This window comes from Typopeltis vanoorti, chromosome 11 (assembly GCF_054136105.1).
Source record: "Typopeltis vanoorti isolate ZY-2024b chromosome 11, IOZ_Tvanoo_1.0, whole genome shotgun sequence".
Classification (NCBI taxonomy): Eukaryota; Metazoa; Arthropoda; class Arachnida; order Uropygi; family Thelyphonidae; genus Typopeltis; species Typopeltis vanoorti.
Window position 1 is genome coordinate 103,447,916 of NC_143559.1, and position 20,417 is coordinate 103,468,332.

At 35.4% G+C, this 20,417-nt stretch overlaps 2 protein-coding genes across 4 annotated transcripts in view; both read right to left on the minus strand.

The window, feature by feature from the left end:
- LOC150101891 (bicaudal D-related protein homolog) overlaps nucleotides 1-20,417 on the minus strand; it is a 240,926-nt gene that overhangs the window by 107,596 nt on the left and 112,913 nt on the right. The gene's annotated exons all lie outside the window — the stretch shown is intronic.
- Nucleotides 2,947-3,390, minus strand: LOC150101892 (putative peptidyl-tRNA hydrolase PTRHD1). Its single transcript, XM_090400856.1, has one exon. The coding sequence runs from the start codon at nucleotides 3,388-3,390 to the stop codon at nucleotides 3,034-3,036; it is 357 nt and encodes a 118-aa protein (XP_090256982.1). The 3' UTR covers nucleotides 2,947-3,033.

The window sequence follows — 20,417 nt, forward strand, 5'->3', positions numbered from 1 at the left end:
TTAACACAACAGTCTCCCAAATTTTTGGCAAATTAATACAACCATATTTGTTCAGGTTAGGAGAATTCTTCATAGCCATGGGCTAACTCAAAATATAATCTTTCTGATCTATAACAATTCTGTAACATCTTTGTTCACTTGCTCCAAAGCCATTTAAATGTAATCTGTCACATCTGTATGATTCTATTCTTTCCTCAAATATATGCCATACATTCACAAACTTCACTTCCTTCTTTTCACACAGCTCTGCCAGCAATCATTCATGATTCTGGCTCTCTGTCTCAATTCATCACTGTCATACCTCGGCAACACACTGACAACCTTTCCCACTATACTGTTATCTTTCACTCTCCTCAATAACCTACTAATATCCACCCTTACATTTTCCTTATAATCACTTAAATCATTTGTCCCAACAACCGCCCCTATTTCTTTTGTTTGTTTCCTCCTCATTATCCCTCCTGGATTGCAGACATTATGGACTCTCTTTCATTAACCAATCCTCTAATAATGGAACCTCCATACACTGCCATTCTTGAATCACTCATCACCTCTTTTTTTCTTTCATTCTATTCCTTTGCACACTTCCATTTGCTTCACTAAATGTCTAATGTCACTCCACATATTCATTTCATTTTTCATTTTGCATAATAGTAATAATACAGAATGAATAACAATGGTCCCAGGACTAATTTCTAAGGTACACCATTGGTTATCTTAAATCTGGTAGATTTGCATCCCCCCATACCACTTTCTAATACCTTTTTTAAATAACGAAACCTGTAGTGCGATCATAATTAAAAGAAACACACGTATTAACCACGGGCGAATGATTACAATAGAATCTCATTAAACGTGCATAACATGTTACAGAAAAAAAAAATTAATTATTTGACACAATTTTGTATGACAATTTCCCATACTTTAGGAATAGTAAGAACGTCGTTGCAGTTTAAGTTTGGTCTGTGTAGTAGGGCTTCATAACTTTCTTTGTATAAACGTTCATGTTTATATACAGAGTTATGAACATCAAGACCACATTCGTCTTTTTAAACCACAGAAATCTGGCCTCTCTCAACACAGAATTGAAAATCCAAACCATAGGATCCATTGGGAAAAGTCTAAACTTTTACATAGATCTTTATATAAACATGAACGTTTATACAAAGAAAGTTCTGAAGCCCTACTACACAGAACAAACTTAAACCGCAACGACGTCTTACTATTCCTAAAGTATGGGAAATTGTCATACAAAATTGTTGTGTTAAATAATTAATTTTTTTTTCTTCTGTAACACGTTACGCATGTTTAATGAGATTCTATTGTAATCATTGGCCCTAACTGTATGTTATTTCTATTATTGTTTTAAACTACTGTACTGATGATGTCCTAAGATACTTAGGATGAAATATTTACAATTAAATAATTTTCACTGTGGTTAATATGCGTATTTCTTTTAATTATTTCTAATACCTGTCTGGGAGCTACCCACTTATCCAAGTCAGTAGTTTATTCCAATTCCATATTCTTCAGTTTATGCTACAACTTTGAATACTTTTGGCCACCTTAACATATGCCCTCTGAACATTTACAACCTCCACTCCCTCCCAATTTCTCTAGTTTCATCAATTTCCTGGAGCATAGTTCCATCAACATGGTACTTTGTTCCAAAATGCCTAACTTTACAATTTTTCACATTATATTGGCACCCATTGCACTTATTTTCAGCCTATTTATATCACCCCACAAGATCTTTGCATCACCCTAACAATTATGCTAACAAATTTTGCATTATCAGCAGAAAGAATTTTTCCTTCAAATCATTCCCTATATTGTTTATGTACAAATTAAACAGTAGTGGTCCAAGCGCAGAACCTTGCAGCACCTACTTTCTCTTGGATTATGCTATTTCATATCCTTTTTGGTATATTCCAATCAGCCACTCTTGTATCCATATCACCAGTTTCACTTCCTTTCCCATTTGTTCCATTTTGTGTAACAGAGTTCCACGTGATATCCTGTCAAACATCTTGACAAAATCCAGCAGTATCATTGTGTAGCCATTCTTTTTATCCATCTCAGCTGTCATGTTATTATAAATATTTACAATTAAATTTTTGACAGAAGCTTTAAAATGGACACAATCATTAATGTTAGAGGTATGACCAGTGAGGGGAAGGAAGAAATTTAGCTAATTGTTTGGGTAATCTATAAAAGGGATAGCATCTACTATAGGTATAAAGAAATATACCTATAGTAGATGCCCCTCCCTAAACTGCATATTTGGGGAGGGGCTTTAAATGCCTTAATTTGGTGGGAACATCCATTTTGCAATTACTACTGTCCAGAATTTGTCTGAAAAAATAGCCAGAATTTTTTTAAAATAAAATGTGATCTTTTTACTCTCAGTTTCTGGTGTGCATTGTGTTTCTTCTTACTATGGACAAACTGAAAGATCAACTGCCATCAAGCTTCCAATCACTGAGGGTGCCATATGTAGTTAGGACTAGACTTGTATCCACTGAACATCACTTTGTTTTGTATTGCACTCCCAATATTCTGTCTCTGTGAATGAGATGAAATACTGGAAGTAGCATTGTTTTCACTACATTTAAGTCCTTAACACGAGTTTTACCTGCATTTAAGCTTATATTTAGGTAACATAGTAAATATGTAGAGTAGAGTGCGTGTTTTCAACTGATTACTATAAAAGTTCTAGCAGGTGCAATAGCACATTCTTTGTCCTACAAATTCAATTATAAATTACACATTACCATTAATTAAGGAAACACTGATGAGTGGCAACTTTTATGATGCAATTCGACATGACATGTTCGAAAGGTACGGAATTGCTTGTAATTTTGAAATTTAATTTCAAAAAGGAAACATTATTCTGCATAAAAATGTGGTAATAACCATTAAATTAATAAGGAAAACATGTTGCTTTAATAACATTTAATACTTTTCTGCTAGCAAGATACAATTCAAAACACGCTTACTAATAATTAAAAAATCCTGCTAACACATATGCTCCTACTTAAACAGTTTCAAGCTCTTGAAATATTTATGAATTTCTTCTTTTGGATAAGGTTTTGTAGCTAAACACGTAGGAATATTTTCTGGCTGTTCTATCCATAATTTATGATCAACATTTGCTTCTTGCAAAGTCGCGTCAAGCTTTCTTAAACTCGATTCATCTTGGACCTCTAGCACTACTTTATGCATTCGATCTAAATTAGATGTATAGTTCTGTGTATTTTGATCATCATAAAACATATGGATGACAGCAGTCGTTGCATGACAGGCTTGCGCGATGACAGCACCAATAGGCCATTTTAAACTTTTTATTAAATCACTTCGCACCACTACATACTGCACTAGCAAAGCCATCATACACCACCACCGACGCAACATTAAGATAAGAGTATTATTTCATAAGGTTGGCATTTTGAAGTAGCTCCACCTAGTGTGCCTGTCGGTAAACTTTTATCAATGTCTAATTAACGCTACGTAGAACAAATCAAATTTTAAAATATTGAATTACCTATAAACAGAACTCAGTTTAATTTTAGGACTAGCTGCTGCAATAAACTTTGTCGAAATTCTCTTTTTCAACTCAGTAAAGAGGGTTTTTTTTTTTAATATGGCATCGACTGTATTTAAAACATGTACAATGGATATGGTAAAAGAAAAAAGAAACTAACTGAAAAGACCTGAGTTCGATTCTCGCCGTGAAGAGAGGAATATTTATGAGCTTTTTTTTTTTTTATTAATTGAAGGGGAGTTAGCCGATCTCATATGGAGTTGGCATATTTTTTCCTCCTGGAAACTAGGGTTTTTCATACAAGCAAATCGGTCATGATAAAACACGTAATTTACAAGTAAAAATACTATTGTTGTTGGCGGCGGGAGAGCGATAGATGGCGTTGATGTTGACGGTAATAATGTCGTTGTGTGTAGCTGGAGGATTACTTTTTATTGCATCACTTCGTACAACTGATACTGCATTAACCTGTACTGAAACTTGTACTCTTTGGAGATGTCACGTTTTTTATGACAATTTGTATGGAACTGCTGTGAGGGAGCATCTTATACTACAATACTCAACAACTTGCTACATAATATAAAATATCTGAACACGTATAGAACATTAAAAGCCGAGTTATGGAAATTGTATCAGCACACTTAGAACTGCAACACATTTCACATAAAACATATCAACTACAGTAACAAATGCTAATAAAAAAAGTTTAGTTAATCGTTATTCCCACTGGCTTCAGAAAAGCTAAGTCAGTGGATTACTCCACCTCATCATCCTTTTATTGCGAATATTAGCACCTACTAATTTTCATAAATATATCATTTCCATTTCTTACATCACATTACCCAATATCAGGGATCGGGAACCGGCGGCTCTTGGATGAACAAAGTGCGGCTCTTTTGTATTGAATTAAAAGATACATAATTAATACAAACAACTAAATATTGTTTTTTGATACGCCTGTTCGTGGCGCTAGATACTAGGCATGTGACTTGTGTTTCGCATGAAATTTTATGACACGAACGACTGACAACTACGTTACATTTGAAATAAGGCTAAATGTTAACCCTTCCTAAGGTAACTAGCGCCACGGTGAAAATTTGAACTAATTGATCAACTGTCCTGTCAAACACTACGGATTTTAACTGTCAAAATAAATATTCTATTAGTTAACTTATTTATTGTGGTACTAAACTGGTGTTTAATTTAGTGTCAGGTAATGTTATGCACAAATTAATTTTTATTATGTTATTATGTTGAATTTGTGTTTTTACTTCCAGGTAAATTTGTGATAATAACCCTCCTAATATGAGTTCAAGAAAGAAGAAAACAGAGGATTCAATAAAATGTGGATAGAGAAATTTGCATTTATAGAAGTAAATGGAAATCCGCAAGGTTTAATTTGCCATCTACGACTTCAAAATAACAAATCAAGTAATGTGGAACGATATTTTCGAGGAAAACAGTAACACTTCAGTAAAAAATATCCTGAGGGTAATAATAGAAAAAAAAAAAGCTATAGAAGAATTACAAAAGAAAACATTGCTTCAGCAAAGAAATTTGTCAACTTGGACGAAATCTTCGTCGAATACTACTGAAGCAAGTGTTTTGTTATTCCTTTAAATAGCAAAAGCGGGAAAACCTTTTACCGATGGTGAATTTCTAAAAAATTGCATGTATAATTATTAGATATATGAAGAGCCAAAGGCTTCAATTTGGCATGTATAATGCCTCCGAAAAGGCATGTATAATGTCTCTGAAATTCTATTTAAGGATATGAAAATTAAGGACGAGATACGTAAAAAAATTAAAGATTTATCTCTTTCGGCTGGAACTGTCAATGAACGGATTGTAACAATTTCTGCAGAAGTTTCAAATATGCAAATTATGGATATTAATTCTGCCGATTTTATATCTATTGCGGTTGATGAATCAAATGATATTTCCGATATGGCACAATGCTACGTGATGGTTAAATATATCACATCTTCCGGTATTTGAGAAGAACTTCTTGATCTGCTAACACTTAAAGGACACACTACAGGTGAAGATATTTCAGAAACCTTCTAACAAGTTTACAGAATAAAAATATAAATATCAGTAATACAGTATGCATTGCGACCGATGGCGCGCCTTCTATGATTGCGAAAAATAAGGGGTTTGTTAAATTATTCTCTACTCATATTCCACATGGAGTTATTTCATTTCATTGCATTTTGCATCAAGAGGCTTTAGTTGCAAATTCTTTAGGATTATTACCACAACTAAAAAGAGTGATGGATGTTGTTGTGCCAATGATCCATTTCATCCAATTTCATGTGTTGAATCACAGACTTTTCGACACATTTTTAGAGGAACTAGGTAGTCAATATGAAGATTTAGTGACATTTACATCTGTGCGATGGTTATCAAGAGGAAAAGCATTGAAACTTTTTTTTTTCAGTGCTTAAAAGAAGTAATAGTTTTCTTAACCACTAAAAATTATAACGTAAATCATGTGGAACTTCTCAGTAAATCCGAATGGATACAAAATTTTTGTTTTTTGCTTGATATGACAGAACATTTTAATTATTATTATTATGATGATGATTTAACACCCCCAGTGAGAGTGTGCCAACAGCATCGAACTATTGGACCCCTTCCAACTACTAACCGCGCTCAAACTTACTTAACTGAGCCATTAGTGGCAGAAGTCTACCAATCGACCAACCTTTGCCGGCTAAATAAGCTAAATTTGAAGTTGCAAGGAAAGGGAAACAAAGCCTTACAATTACTAGAGGAAGTCCTCACCTTTGAACAAACTAAGAATGTTTTTCGATGTTACTGAAGAAAAATTTATATATTTTGAAAATCTAAAAAATTATAGATTGAATTTAAATCAAGAAAACGTTGATTGCAAAATATTCGCTGAAATGATTACTGTAATTTTGGATTCATTTGCAAGCAGATTTCGGGATTTTAAAAAACATCAGGAGATGATGAAATTTATATTACATCCGTTAAATTGCAATTTAAAATTAATAGATATTGAAGCTTTTCCCGGAATATCAATTGCAGAAGTACAAATGGAGTTTCTGGAAATTCAGAATAAAAGCATCTGGGTACAAAAACTTCAGGAAATGGTAGCACAAATTAAAGAAAATGAGGAAACTTTGGAAGAAACACCACAGGAAATTATATTTAAATGTTGGAATTCTTTCCCAACTAATTATTCAAATGCCAGGCGACTTGCTTTTGGGGTTTTGACTCTTTTCGGTTCAACGTACAATTGCGAACAATTTTTCTCTTCAATGAATTACATTAAAATTAAGTATAGGAACAAATTGACTGATGAAAGTTTGAAAGCCGAATTATTATTAAAGTGCACGACATACAATCCAGATTTAAGTAAATTGGCTGAGAAGATGCAAAATCAAAAGTCTCATTAGTCAATTTTAAATTAAAACAATTAAATGTGTATTAAATTACATAATATTGTATTTTTGCTCGGATTAATTCTTTTTGCAATACAAATTCTGACTTTTTTTGCAATATTATTCTTACTTAAACATGTTTTGTGATTAAAAACTTAATCAAACTTAATGTTGTTTTATTTATTGAACATACAAAAAAATTTATATGCAAAAATAAAAGTGGTATTTGATATCTGGAAGTACTGATTTAAAAACAAATTTACCTAAGTTTGAACTAACTGCAACTTCAAGTCACCAGGAAAAATCGAATTGAAGTTGCGGTTCCCAAAATTTTGTTTTAATTATTTTTTTTGGTGGAATGGCTCTTTGGTTCAAAAAGTTTCCCGACCTCTGCCCTATATGCATATAATCTAATCTAAAATTATTATTATTGGAGCGACGTGGAGGGAACTCATTTTCATTAATATATCATTTCCGTTCCTTTACTTTAAGTAAGATACACAAACATACTCAAATATACTTAATTATTCAAATAATGTTCTTAGTCTTTTGTTGCGGTTATAGCCTTTCGGCTGTTAAGGGACAGCTATATATATATATGCCACCAGCCAGGGAAATGACTATGAGGGAGGTGGTTTCCCGTTGCCTTCCTTGCCGTACTATATCCTATGATTGGATCCTGTCCACGCCCAAGACCTGCTAACTTGGCCATGGCTGAGGAAAATCCTTCAGCTCCTCACGTCTCCGAAGGAAATCGAACCTAGGAAACTTCTTCCCCAGGCATATAGTTGTGAAGCACATAGCCACTAGGCTAACTGCGCGGACAGCCTTTCATAAATCTAATTTTAAATGAACCAAAATACGAAGTATTTATTGCACAAAACAATTAAATTAATACTAATACTAAAAATTGCTATATATAATGTAATAATATTACTAGATAAAATATGACTATTACTACATATAGTATATAATGCAATAATCTTATTATATATTATATCAATATTACTATCCAGATTATTAATACTATGCATGATGCAATCATATTACTTCGTAATATATGAAATACTGTGTAATAAAACATTAATATTACTAAAAATATTTATAAATAATGCATTTACTTTGTACTGTATGGTAATACGAAATAGTAGGAAAAATAATATTTTAATTGTAAATGTAAATACTGTATTGTGTATAATCATACATTCTCAAATTTTGAAGGGAAAAAAAAGTGAACTACGGCATGTATTATTAATTAATTTATGCAACTGTGAATTATAGATGGTAAATCATTATTGCGATTGTTATTAATAATAGCAATACATAAATGATATATGTATATATATATTTTTTTTTTTTTGCGAGTTGCCCGACATTGTACTACGTACTAGGACTACTTGCATTAGCTCACGCTAGTAATCGCCGATACTTTAATTTTATAGTTTATTATATTCGGCATGAAACTCTCCGATTCCAATCTTTGAGTTTCTTATTCGGTTTTAAAACAATGTGGGATTTAATATCCTCTTAATTTAAATAATGTTTATATCACCGAAATGAAGCCTATTGGCTCTTTATATTTAAGTAACATAAATGATTATTTTATAACAATTGTACGTTATGCAAATTATAAGGATATTATTTAAACTATGTACTGAACCACCACCACCATCAGATTCCTGACATTTACTCTCAAGGGGTGTACAAGATATGATAGTAGTACATGAAAAATTTACATTGTTACTAACTCCCTATCTACAATTTTTCTCCAAATCAGTCTGTTACCTGTAAAGACTCCAACATTGTCAGATTTTATATTTCTATCTTCTAAGGCACTTTTAACCGTATCAATCCACCTATATCTTGGTTTTACTCTGGGTCGTTTTCCTGCCAACCTGGTAGAGAACAATTGTTTTGCTAATCTTTCCTCTCCCATTCTGTTTAAGTGACAATACCATCTGAATTAGCTCAGCTAACACATTCCTTGATGCTAACAATGGCAAGTTCTTTTTTAATATCCTCGTTTTTAATATGATATTGAATAACAAAGAGGATAATGTACATCCTTGTCTGACACCAGATTTAACATTAAACCACGTTCCTCTACTTCCTTCAATTCTACCTGTCAAATATAGCAGGGTTTTTTCTTCCGGAAACTGTTGTTTTTCATCTAGCATACAGACAAATCGGCCCTTCAGAACACACGCAATTTACAGACAAAAAATACTAGTTGCGGTAGTGGTGGAGGTGGGCGGTAGATGGCGTTAATGGAGATGATTCGTAGTAGAGGTTCGGTGTAGTAGTTAAGACAGTTGTAGGTGTCCTCCCGCGATGAGTCTTCGGACTCCTTGGAAGTGTCACGAATAATAATAATAATAATAATTATAATAATAAATAAATAAATAAAGGCTAAGTATTGCTTGATATAATGCCCCATTGACGCCATAATAGTTTCTCTCTTGGCATCTTGTCCTATGCTTTTTTCAGATTTACAAAACTTAAATACCGATCTTTACTAAATTAAAGAGCCAAAAGGCTTCAATTTGGCGATGCAAAATTATCCACTTAAATTATTATATAATTTAAGTGGATATTAAATCCAACATAATTTCAGAGCCGAATACAGAAACTATAAAAGTTTTGTATTTGAAAGTTGACCAGAGAGCTTGCTGGAATACACTCCCCGCCATACTACGAGTTGTATAATTTAAACTATATGTATTATTTGATTATACATTTCATGGTCACTACCACCCACATTAACAGGTCTATAGCAGCACCGAGTATTTCATTCTATTCACCTCTGTGCCACATCATACCTCAAAACCACTGCCACTATTTCCCTCTTGCATCTCTACCTTGTATGAGCATAACTATTTTTCTATCATTAGTATCACTCCACCTCCCTTTTACCCTTTCTGTCTTCATGAAAAACATCATACCCTTCCATCTGTATTCCTGTCAGAATGACATCCTCCTCTAACCACGTCTCACTTATTCCGACAAATTTTGGGTACCAACTTAATCAATGCAATCATTTCATTTTCTTTGTTTCTTATACTTCTATCTAGCATTTGTATACAAGTACAGCAATCATTCCTGGATGTATAAAAAGTTTTACTGATACCAATTCCAGTAATTGGTATCAGTAAAATATGTGATCCATATTTTCCTCGAGCCATTTCTTTTTTTTCCTATTTCTCTCTTCTCCTTCTTACAATTGATACCAGCAGACAAACCCTAATATCGGTATGTCCACTTTTAGCTTTGATCACCCCCTGCACCCTTTGAGGGAGGCTTTCTACTAATGTGTGGCAGACATCAGGTGGAATTTGCTTCCAATCCTCCATCAAAGCAGCACTGAGTTCAGCAACAGATCGAGGACGTGCTGCTTTGGACCTCAATCGCTACTCCAATTCACCCCACAGGTGTTCGATGCGGTTGAGGCCAGGACTCTGTGAAAGCTAGGGCAGTCGTTTAACACCCATCTCTTCATACTATTCCATAACAGCTGCAGTTTGTGGCATGGGGCATTGTCATCTTGATAACACAAGTATCAAAGTAAAAACTCCTGTGTAAGCAGCACCTAATTATCCAGAATATCAAGGTACTGGGCTGCCTTCATGGAACCACGAACAATGACCAGTGGTCCCACTTCAAACCAGCTGAATGCACCCCACATCATTACCCTTCCACCACCAAACTTCACTGTGGGTACAACACACTGTGGTAACACACGTTCTCCAGATTGCCATCAGACTGGAAACAGACAAACCTTGATTCCTCGCTCCAGAGTAGTTTTCTACTGGTCACTTGTTCAGTTCACACGCTCTTCGCCCCAGGCAGACGAACCGCCTTGTTCGTTGTTGTTGTGATTTTTGGCTTATGTTTTGCTGCTCTTCCGTGGAAACCCAGTAAATGGAGTTCTGTTATAGTGCTCAGTATTAGTGCTCACCATGGTGTTACTGGCGCTGTGGAACTCATCACGGATGTTCTGTGTCGGATTTTGCATGCCACCCGTTTTAACATCCTCCTATCCCTGTTAGTCATTTTCGGCTGCCGCCCTAGGTGTTTCCCTGCACTGATGCTAGAAAGCCTCCATTGGTTGATCGCATCGCCAGCCATTGATTTTGGATGCTCCAGTTGAGCGGCAATGGCATGTATAGACCAATGTGACAGCCCACGATAACACCTCTCTCGAAGTAACTAAGTTCACGTCGTATTGCCACATCACCTGTATTCAACTTCTACGACAAAATACTGCTTCCTACTCTCTGTAAGCCGGTTTTTATGTTATTAACAAACCTGGAATTTTCCATAATGTCAAATAACAGGGGTGTCAAGACATTGGTAGGTAGCGTATCTGGGCAACATACTGACTATTTTTTCTATCACACTATTATCTTTTATCCTTCTCAACAACCTCTTGATATCCAATCTTACGTTCTCCTTGTTCCCAGTGAAGTAATTTGATTAAATAACTTTTTACGTGAGTTTATCTCCTTTTTTTATATTTCTGTTTATATTGATGTTTATTCCAGACCTCGTTTAGAGAATAATTTCTTGGCCCTGCACACACCCGTTTCAATTGTCTGTAGCTAACCGATAACTCTTAAGAAATTTTTGTACATATTGTCTCCGTTCACTTTTCAATCGGAGGACAGTGGACTTATAACAAACATTAAATTCAACACATTTTACACAAAATTTGGTAGTTTCAGTATTTAATAAATTCGTACAACTAAATCTCCTTTCTCATTCAAAAGAGCCACGAGGAATTATTTTAGAGCACGTCATTAATGGGATTAAAATGACGTTTAGTGTTGCCTATATACTCTCTGAATTCGTCTTTATAAATTCTCGATAATATATCGGCTTGCCAATGATCATGCAATACCTGTAACTGGGGAATAGTATTTAAAAACATTGGTCTGTAAATGTCTGGATTCGTGGAATGAAATTGTTATTAATAGTAATCTGCTCCTCATGATATTTACAAAACTAGCTGAACGTTTTCCGGATTTATTGACACATATTACCCTAATATATTTCTGTCAATTTTAGGGATTCAAATTACGCTTTCTCAAGTGCACTATCTGTTTCCAATATTTTCTTGCCTTTTTGATCTTTCACTGATTCTATAAACTTAATCGTTCAAAAAAATCAGTTTTTCAGTATGTAAATTTTCTTCTTATTGTAAGAGATGTAGAAAGAATCGGAAGTTTAAATAAACATTTTATATAATCGTCAGATCATCAAATATTACTTTGAGGAAATGCATTTAAAGCTTCGAATAAATGCACGGGGATCAGTTTCGGATTGATTTTTATCACTATTATCACTGACTCAAAATGGTGAAACAATGAAGAATGGTTTCGCTAAATATTAGAGACCTTACCTTACATCTGAGATTAACTTCGCATCTATGATTTATTTCTTAGCCAAGTTCCAAAGAGGAAATACACTAAAAATCTTTGAGATCTCTTTAACTTTTTGACGGTTGACTGTAAAATAAGTGCAGCCTAATTACAAAAATGTGGAAATTATTTATTTCTTATACTTCGAAAACTGAATAGCCGACTAAACGATGATTAAATGAAATACCATATTATAATATTAGACAACATCTGCAATAGCGTTTGCACAGCAATCGGGTAGAGGCTAAAGATAACACTTGTACCGCCACTAGTAACAACAAGAGAAATGCACGTGCACAGTGATACGTCAAAAAATATTCCTTTATACACAAACCAGCCACTGAATTAGAAACTTCGCAGAAATCAGTGGTTTCCGTAGAGGCATGCGACTATAATTACCGATTTTCTTCAATTTTTTGCTCGGCGAGATTCATTAAATGCTTCGGTCAATTGCTGCACACAGGCATTTCTTGTCTGTACAAGCCTTCTCAGATGACGGCGACTCGTTCCTGACAGATAGTCTTAGGATCACAGTTACGCCTCTTAGACAAGCAATGTGGGTTATTTTTACACTGATTAAATACCCAGGTATCTCACCTTTTTAGAAACCACTCGGCTATGTTTTCAAAATCGCGGCTCAAGCCAGACGGGCAATCACAATAAGACCTTTATCGAGTTCCAAAAAATCCTTTGTTGTTTCCATTGTGATCAACACTATTAACGATTATTTACCAGCAGTATTCTTAAATAGTTGCCTAAAATACGTAATGGCGCACGGGACCAAGTATTCTGCATTCTGCATATACGTTGTGACGTTTACGAACATCTGCATAAAGGTTGGGAATCAGAAGCTGCATATATTATAATACTATATTATAATAGACAACCGTATCAATGAAATGCTAAAGTGTAATGGTGATAGTCACCTTGGAAAATTCATCGTCTAATAATAACATCTTGACATTGAAAAATGAAGGAACCATTAGTTTATACGGGAATAGTGATGAATGAAGTGGAGGTGACTATTCTATTACAGAACCTTAATGTGAACACATCTGTGGGATTGGATGGTATACCGGCACGGGTCTTGCGTGAAGCGGCTAAAGAATTATCAGTGCCCTTGACCATGTTGTTCAATCTGAGTCTCAGGTCTGGCTTAGTCCCGAAGGTGTGGAAAGAGGGAAAATAGTTTCACTGCATAAAGGAGGATCCAAGACTACGGTTGCAAATTACCGACCGATCAGCATATCAGGAGTCGTTGTCAAGGTCTTAGAGAAAGTAGTCAAGGGAAAAATACAGGAATGGATTGATGAAAACGAGATACTGTACAGGGGACAGCATGACTTTGTGAAGGGTAGATCATGCTTCAGTAACTTGCTCAAGTTTTATAACAAGGTGACGGCTGAACTGGATAAGGGAAATGGGTTTGCAGTGATACTGCTGGACCTGGCAAAGGCGTTTGACAGGATACCATATGGAATACTAATCCGTAAACTACAACATATGGGAATGGATATAGGGTTGGTGAGGTGGATAGGTGGTTGGTTGATGGAGAGATATCAAAGAGTAGTTTATTCAGGAGTAGAGTCCAAAAGACGGCCTGTGACTAGTGGTGTGCCACAGGGTTCTGTTCTTGGACCACTGCTGTTTAATCTGTTCATTAACGATATAGGGAAGGATCTAAGTGGAACAATTCATTTGTTCGCTGATGATGCAAAGTTGGGTAGGGCAACAGTGAATGCAGAAGATGTCAAAGTCTTGCAGGATGACTTAGATAGATTGGAGTTCTGGGCTAAGGAGAATGGATGTCAATTTAATGTGACAAAATGTAAGGTTATGCATTTTGGGGTGAAAAGATTAGCAGCAGTATACCATATTGGTGGAACTGTACTCCAAGAGATTGATGAGGCCAGGGACTTGGGAGTGTTGGTGGATAGGGAGATGAAGTTTAGGGGGCACACTGCAAAAGTAGCTAAATCAGTTCATCAACTCACTTGGTTGTTGAAAAATACCTTGACGAGCAGAGACAAGCAAGTTATTGTACCTCTGTACCGAGCCTTGATAAGACCTCATCTCGGCTACTGTGCCCAGATTTGGTCACCTCGGTTCCTTCTTGATGGGGAGGAGGTGGAGAGGATCCAGAGGCGAGTGACTAAGATGATAACAGGTCTATGGAATGAACCATATGAGAACAGGTTGAAGATTTGTGGGTTGCAGAAACTAGTTGATAGGCGGAGGAGGGGAGATATGATCGAGACATTCAAATTGCTAAAGGGATTCTATAGGATTAATTCAGAGGATATTTTTGAGATCAGGACTGGTGGTGGGAGAACTAGGGGACACCTATGGAAGCTGGGCAAGAGTGTGGTTAGCAGAGGTGTTAGAGCTGGGTTCTTTACTTTTAGAGTGGTAAATGAGTGGAATAAGCTGCCAGAGTCTGTTGTGGGTGCTATGACGGTGAACGAGTTCAAGACAAGGTATGATAGATATTTTGAGAATGTAATCGCATAATTGTGTGGACATGATGTTTAGGGCCTCCCTCGATGAGGATAAGGACTCCTGGAGTCGCCCGAAATAATAATAATAATAATAATCTTCGAATTGTCTATTACTAACTATTAAGTTGTTTTGATTTCATAGCAGCATTCAGAAATGAACACACGTGTTTGCTAACTCTGCATATTTCTAGTGACTTTAAGATTCAAGAATGTGGGAGGGATTCGAATACTTCCTTCCAGCTAGTGTTTGATAGGTTTAAGTTTGTTTTTACGTCTTTTTGAATATATGAGGATCATTTTGTAAATAAGCATCCGGTCTTTTAGTTGTTGTTTTTTTAAATTCACCTCTTTTTCCGTCAGATAAATTTGATTATCTCATAAGTAATGGTATATCAAATACACCATGATTGCAGTAAATAGCTTAAACTTAGTTGGCAGGCATCTTATTGCACATTAGTTGCTTCAATCTGATAACTTGCCTTTTATGCAGAGAAATGTACGAGGGTGGTCTGAAATGCTCTCGGCCTAACAATGAAAAAACGAATTTATAATTTCAAAATTATTTTATTTTTTAACACTCCCTTAAGACTAATACATTTATTCCAGCGATGCTCCAGCGCCATTATCCCGTCCCTGTAGTGGTTCTCAGTAAAATCTGCAAAATACCCCTCTACAGCTGCAATCACCTCTTGATTCGAAGAAAAATGCTGACCAGCGAGGAAGAGTTTTAGTTTTGAGAAGAGATAGAAGTCAGAGGGGGCCAAATCTGGGGAATAGGGTGGATGTTCCAACAATTTATAGTGCAGATCCTTTAATTTTCTCATTGCCAAAACACCTTTGTGGGCAGGTGTATTCTCCTGATGAAAGATGATTTCTTTTCAAACGCGATCTTTTCTCACGAATTTTTCGTCTAGTCTGGTTAAAAGATCGGAATAATATTCCCCGGTTATTGTTTTACCCTTTTCAAGATAATTAATAAACAAAATGCCTTCAGCATCCCAAAACATCGATGTCATAACCTTTCCTACTGATGGAACAGACTTTGTCGCTGAACAACCGGCTTCTGTCCACTGTTTTGACTGCTGTTTACATTCTGGTGTGTAATGGTGAATCTAAGTCTCATTCACTACTCACAAAATCAATTTTAATCTTGTTAAAATGCTCCAAGCACTGTTCAGAGATTTTCATGCGAGTGCGTTTTTGATCTGCTGTGAGCAAGCACTGTACTCATCATGTGCAAAGCTTTTTCATTTGCAATTCTTCATGCAAAATATATCCTACACGTTCTTTTGAAATGATTATAGTCTCAGCACTTTCACGCACTTTGACTCGCCAGTCATCCAATACTATATCGTGCACTTGATCAATGATTTCTGGTGTTGTTACACTTTTTGGACGTGGGTTGATGCTTATGACAGATGTACCAACTTAGAAAAAAAACCTTGCCGATAGTGTTGCCATCTATGGTCGAGGCCGAGAACTTTTCAGACCACCCTCGTATGCCCAGATAACATTCAGTCTTCGAATAAGCATGACTGTAACAAATAATTAAATTGTTCTGCTATTTGACTATGTACATTGGACAGGTGCTTGAACGAAAGTGCTTGTAATTCGTCTTTGGAGGTGTGCTCTAGGTTTTCAATTTTTTAGCTTGTGCTAGGAATAACGACAGTTTGCATTCCATTACCCCCCCCACACCCTTCTGATTACATTTCCTTAACCCATGAGGCATTTTATTATGTACAATAGATTGTCCCAGACTGACTTCCAAAATTCGGGTATTTCTTCTTTTCTGGCGACTCATTATTTGCATTTTTATATTTCCATGTACAGATTGTGGGAAATGACCTCCGTTCAGACGAAATGGAATATTTTGTACATATTGGTTGATTATTGCTTTATATCTTTCCCACCAGATTTTCCATGGTGCAGATGGTTTCATCTTTTGCTTCTACTATTTCAGTTTGTAATGAAGCTTCGTTGTAATCGCAAATGTTGTAATATATGACTCATTTGTTTCCTTTAAATTTTTTGTTGTGAACGTTTCTGTTACAGTATTTGCGTCTAACAAATGCCCTGATTTATATGTTCATATGCTTCCTGAGTTCATATGTTCCAATATGGCTGACTTCAGTTTACATTTTTGCTGCAGAAAATAAACTTATTTTGATCTATGATCTAAGTCTTTGTTTTGTTATTGCAGATTCTGGTTTCCAAATCATGTGCCTACGGTTTCTGAAACTGATTTTCTAGTGTTGATTTGTAAAAAAAAAATATATATTTCATTACTTCCTTGCTTTCTTTGACAGTACATTTTGTCCGTTTAGTTTCTTCCAGCCGATTTTCAGCTTTCCAGTTTCCCAGCAAGGGCTATAGGTCTCCAAGCTGGAGGCCCGCAGCCACTTGCCTTATGCCCAGGTTCCCTGACATCTGATGCAGTCCTTGATGACCCGGACGTCAACTAATCTGGTATTACCTCCTTACTTTTCACCATCAAGACGAGGATGAAACACTGTCAGTCTGTCTCCTCGTTTGAGATTCGTCTGACTTGGGTGGCCCAAATCAGAAGGTAGCTCTGGTAGCTATGCCACTGCCAGCATAGTTCTCAACATCACCGAAGCATGCAATTCCCGCCCCCCCCCCACTCTCCATTACAAGGACATGTTCCTTTGGAAGGGAAAATAGTTGGGATCAGGAACCATGCGATAGCGCCACTTGTCTTTTTCATGTGGTTGCCATTCGTGTACTCTAAGCCTATAGTACATTAGTACCTTAAGTGGGCTAAAAGATTTTTATTCTATTTTTAAAAATTAATTAATTTTTTGTATTTTTTATTTATTATTACATAGTCCAGAAACATTAAAGATGAAACATACAGACTACAGACCTCCACTAAGTACGGCAGTGGTCTCACACCAGGCAATGAAATTCATCTCCCACCTAAAGACAATCACAAACATTCACAGCGAGATTCGAATTCGCCACCTATTGGTTGGAGAACAGGCACGCTAACCACTCGGCCAACAAGGTCTGCCATACTTTCTTCATGGGATGGCGTTAAAATTAGTGACAGTCTTGAGTCAGCTATCTGTGATTGGCTAATGGTGGAGAATGACTGCCTTTCAGTCTTCAAAATTTAGATAGGGTTAAAACTTGTCTAGTTTCTATGGGGAATATAAGGCGTTACTGGATTTTTATTTTTATTTTCCAGGATTGCTAGTGGTGAAATAGAGGAGTGATTTTGTAAAATATTAAACTAAAAATTCATAACTCCATAACTCCGTGTTTGGAAATAATATCAATATTTGATACAAATAAAGTATTATTACATTCTTGTTTTTTGCGAATGATACTGAAAAACTTCTACAGCGGCCTGAATAATAGATTGTTGCAGCAACAAAGAAAGGTTGAAGAAAATTAGGTTTCATTCTAGGATTGCCTGAAGAACATGCACTTTATCAGGAAAATCGGTTTGACTACTTGAGGATCAAAATCCAAACATGCAGGCTACGGTGGTGATGTAGAATATGCAGGAAGAAAACGAAATCGTCCAATACAATGGACAAAGACCAAAAACAAAACAAAACGGCTCAGAGAAAGATAACTTACCAGAAACATGTCATTTAAATTTTGATTTGAATGTAGAAAAGGGACATAACTTAAAAAAAAAAAAAAATCATCGAGAAACTTTTCACGAACCTCATGAAAAATATTACAAAAAAATAACAGCGTAGAGGACATCAACATAACTCAAAGGATGTAGATCGCGTACTGTAAATAGGTAAGCTAAATTTTTTTCAGACTGTTAAGGGACATAAAGAGAAATTATAATAATTTAACAGTATCGCAAACTAAACTTGTTAAAAAAAAATAGCAAATTGGTATATGGAACTGAATGTATTTTAGAATTAGAAACAGATCAACTAAATCAGGAAAATCTTAACATTAACCTACAGATAGATGACATACCGAACAATAGAAAACTTATTAGAAACAATAATGACAAATAAATAACGGATTATAAAATAATAAAGAAATTGAGGATATCAAAGCAAACAAAATAATATAAAAAACTCGAAGATATACAGAATAAAGAAACTCAGAAAATTCAAAAACTAGAAATCGTCCTTTGCCAATTATAATAAAGTTTACGCTTTTATTTGTTCTATAGCTTCCAGGCAAGCTGTAGAACAAATGCTAAAGAGAGAGCCAGTAAGCTGAAAAGACAACTGCGATGCATAATACTGGCGAGTAACTGCCATTCGACTCAGAATATTTAACGCCATATTTCAGATATCACTATTTTTAAAATGATAAATGTTTTTAAATGTTCAAAAAATGATGTTGTTTTTCAAATGAAAAACGAGATTACGTTTTATGGTTTCATCATAAATAGTTTTAGGTATAAAGCTATTTCTGAGGAAACAAGGGATGTAATTGAAAATCAAAACTGAATACCTTATATATACAAAAAAAAAGTCTATGCGTATAAAATTTTACATATCATGGTAAATTCTGCAGATCATATTCATTTTGGTAATATTATTAATTATTATTATTATTATTATTATTATTATTATTATTATTATTATTACGGGCGACTCGAAGGAGTCCTTAGACTCATCGACGGAGGCCTAAACATCATGTCCACACAACTATTCAACTATTCGACATTCTCACAGTATCTATCATACCTTGCCTTGAAACTCATTTACTGTCATAGCACCCACAACAGACTCTGGCAGCTTATTCCACTCATTTACCACTCTAAAAGTAAAGAACCCAGCTCTAACACCCTTACTAACCACACTCTTGTCCAGCTTCCATAGATGTCCCCTAGTCCTCCCACCACCAGTCCTGATCTCAAAAATATCCTCTGAATTAATCCTATAGAAACCCTTCAGCAATTTGAATGTCTCAATCATATCTCCTCTTTTCCGCCTATCAACCAATTTCTGCAACCCACAAATCTTCAACCTGTTCTCATAAGGTTCATTCCATAGACCTGCTATAATCTTGGTCACTCGTCTCTGGATCCTCTCAACCCTCCTCCCCATCATCTACTGATGATGGGGAGGAGGGTTGAGACAGTATTATCTGGGCACAGTAGTCGACTGTGAAGCATGAAACTCTAGCCCCGACTATTTTCAAGAATTTAAATCAAAATTTATTTTTATGGCTAATATAGCCTACTTTCGTTTAGAAGTGTCCCTTACAGCTGGTAAAGGGCATTCCTAATTAAAAGTAGGCTATATTAGCCATAAAAATAATAGTTTATTTCACAGGAGTAACATGGAAATTTTCCTAGAAATAATACCTCAAAACTTTATTATTCAGAAAATTGCATCAACCTGATTTGTGCAATATGCGAAGAAGTAAAAAGTGCTGGCTAAACCAGCATGCTTCTTTGTCCAATATTAAGGAATATGAGATATTTTAATCCTAAATGAAATCGCATGTACAGAATGGGGAAACAAGTCACTATTCACGGATCCATTACCAGCTGTATACTTACTGCAGAACAACAAAAAAAGGTGGAAGAATACGT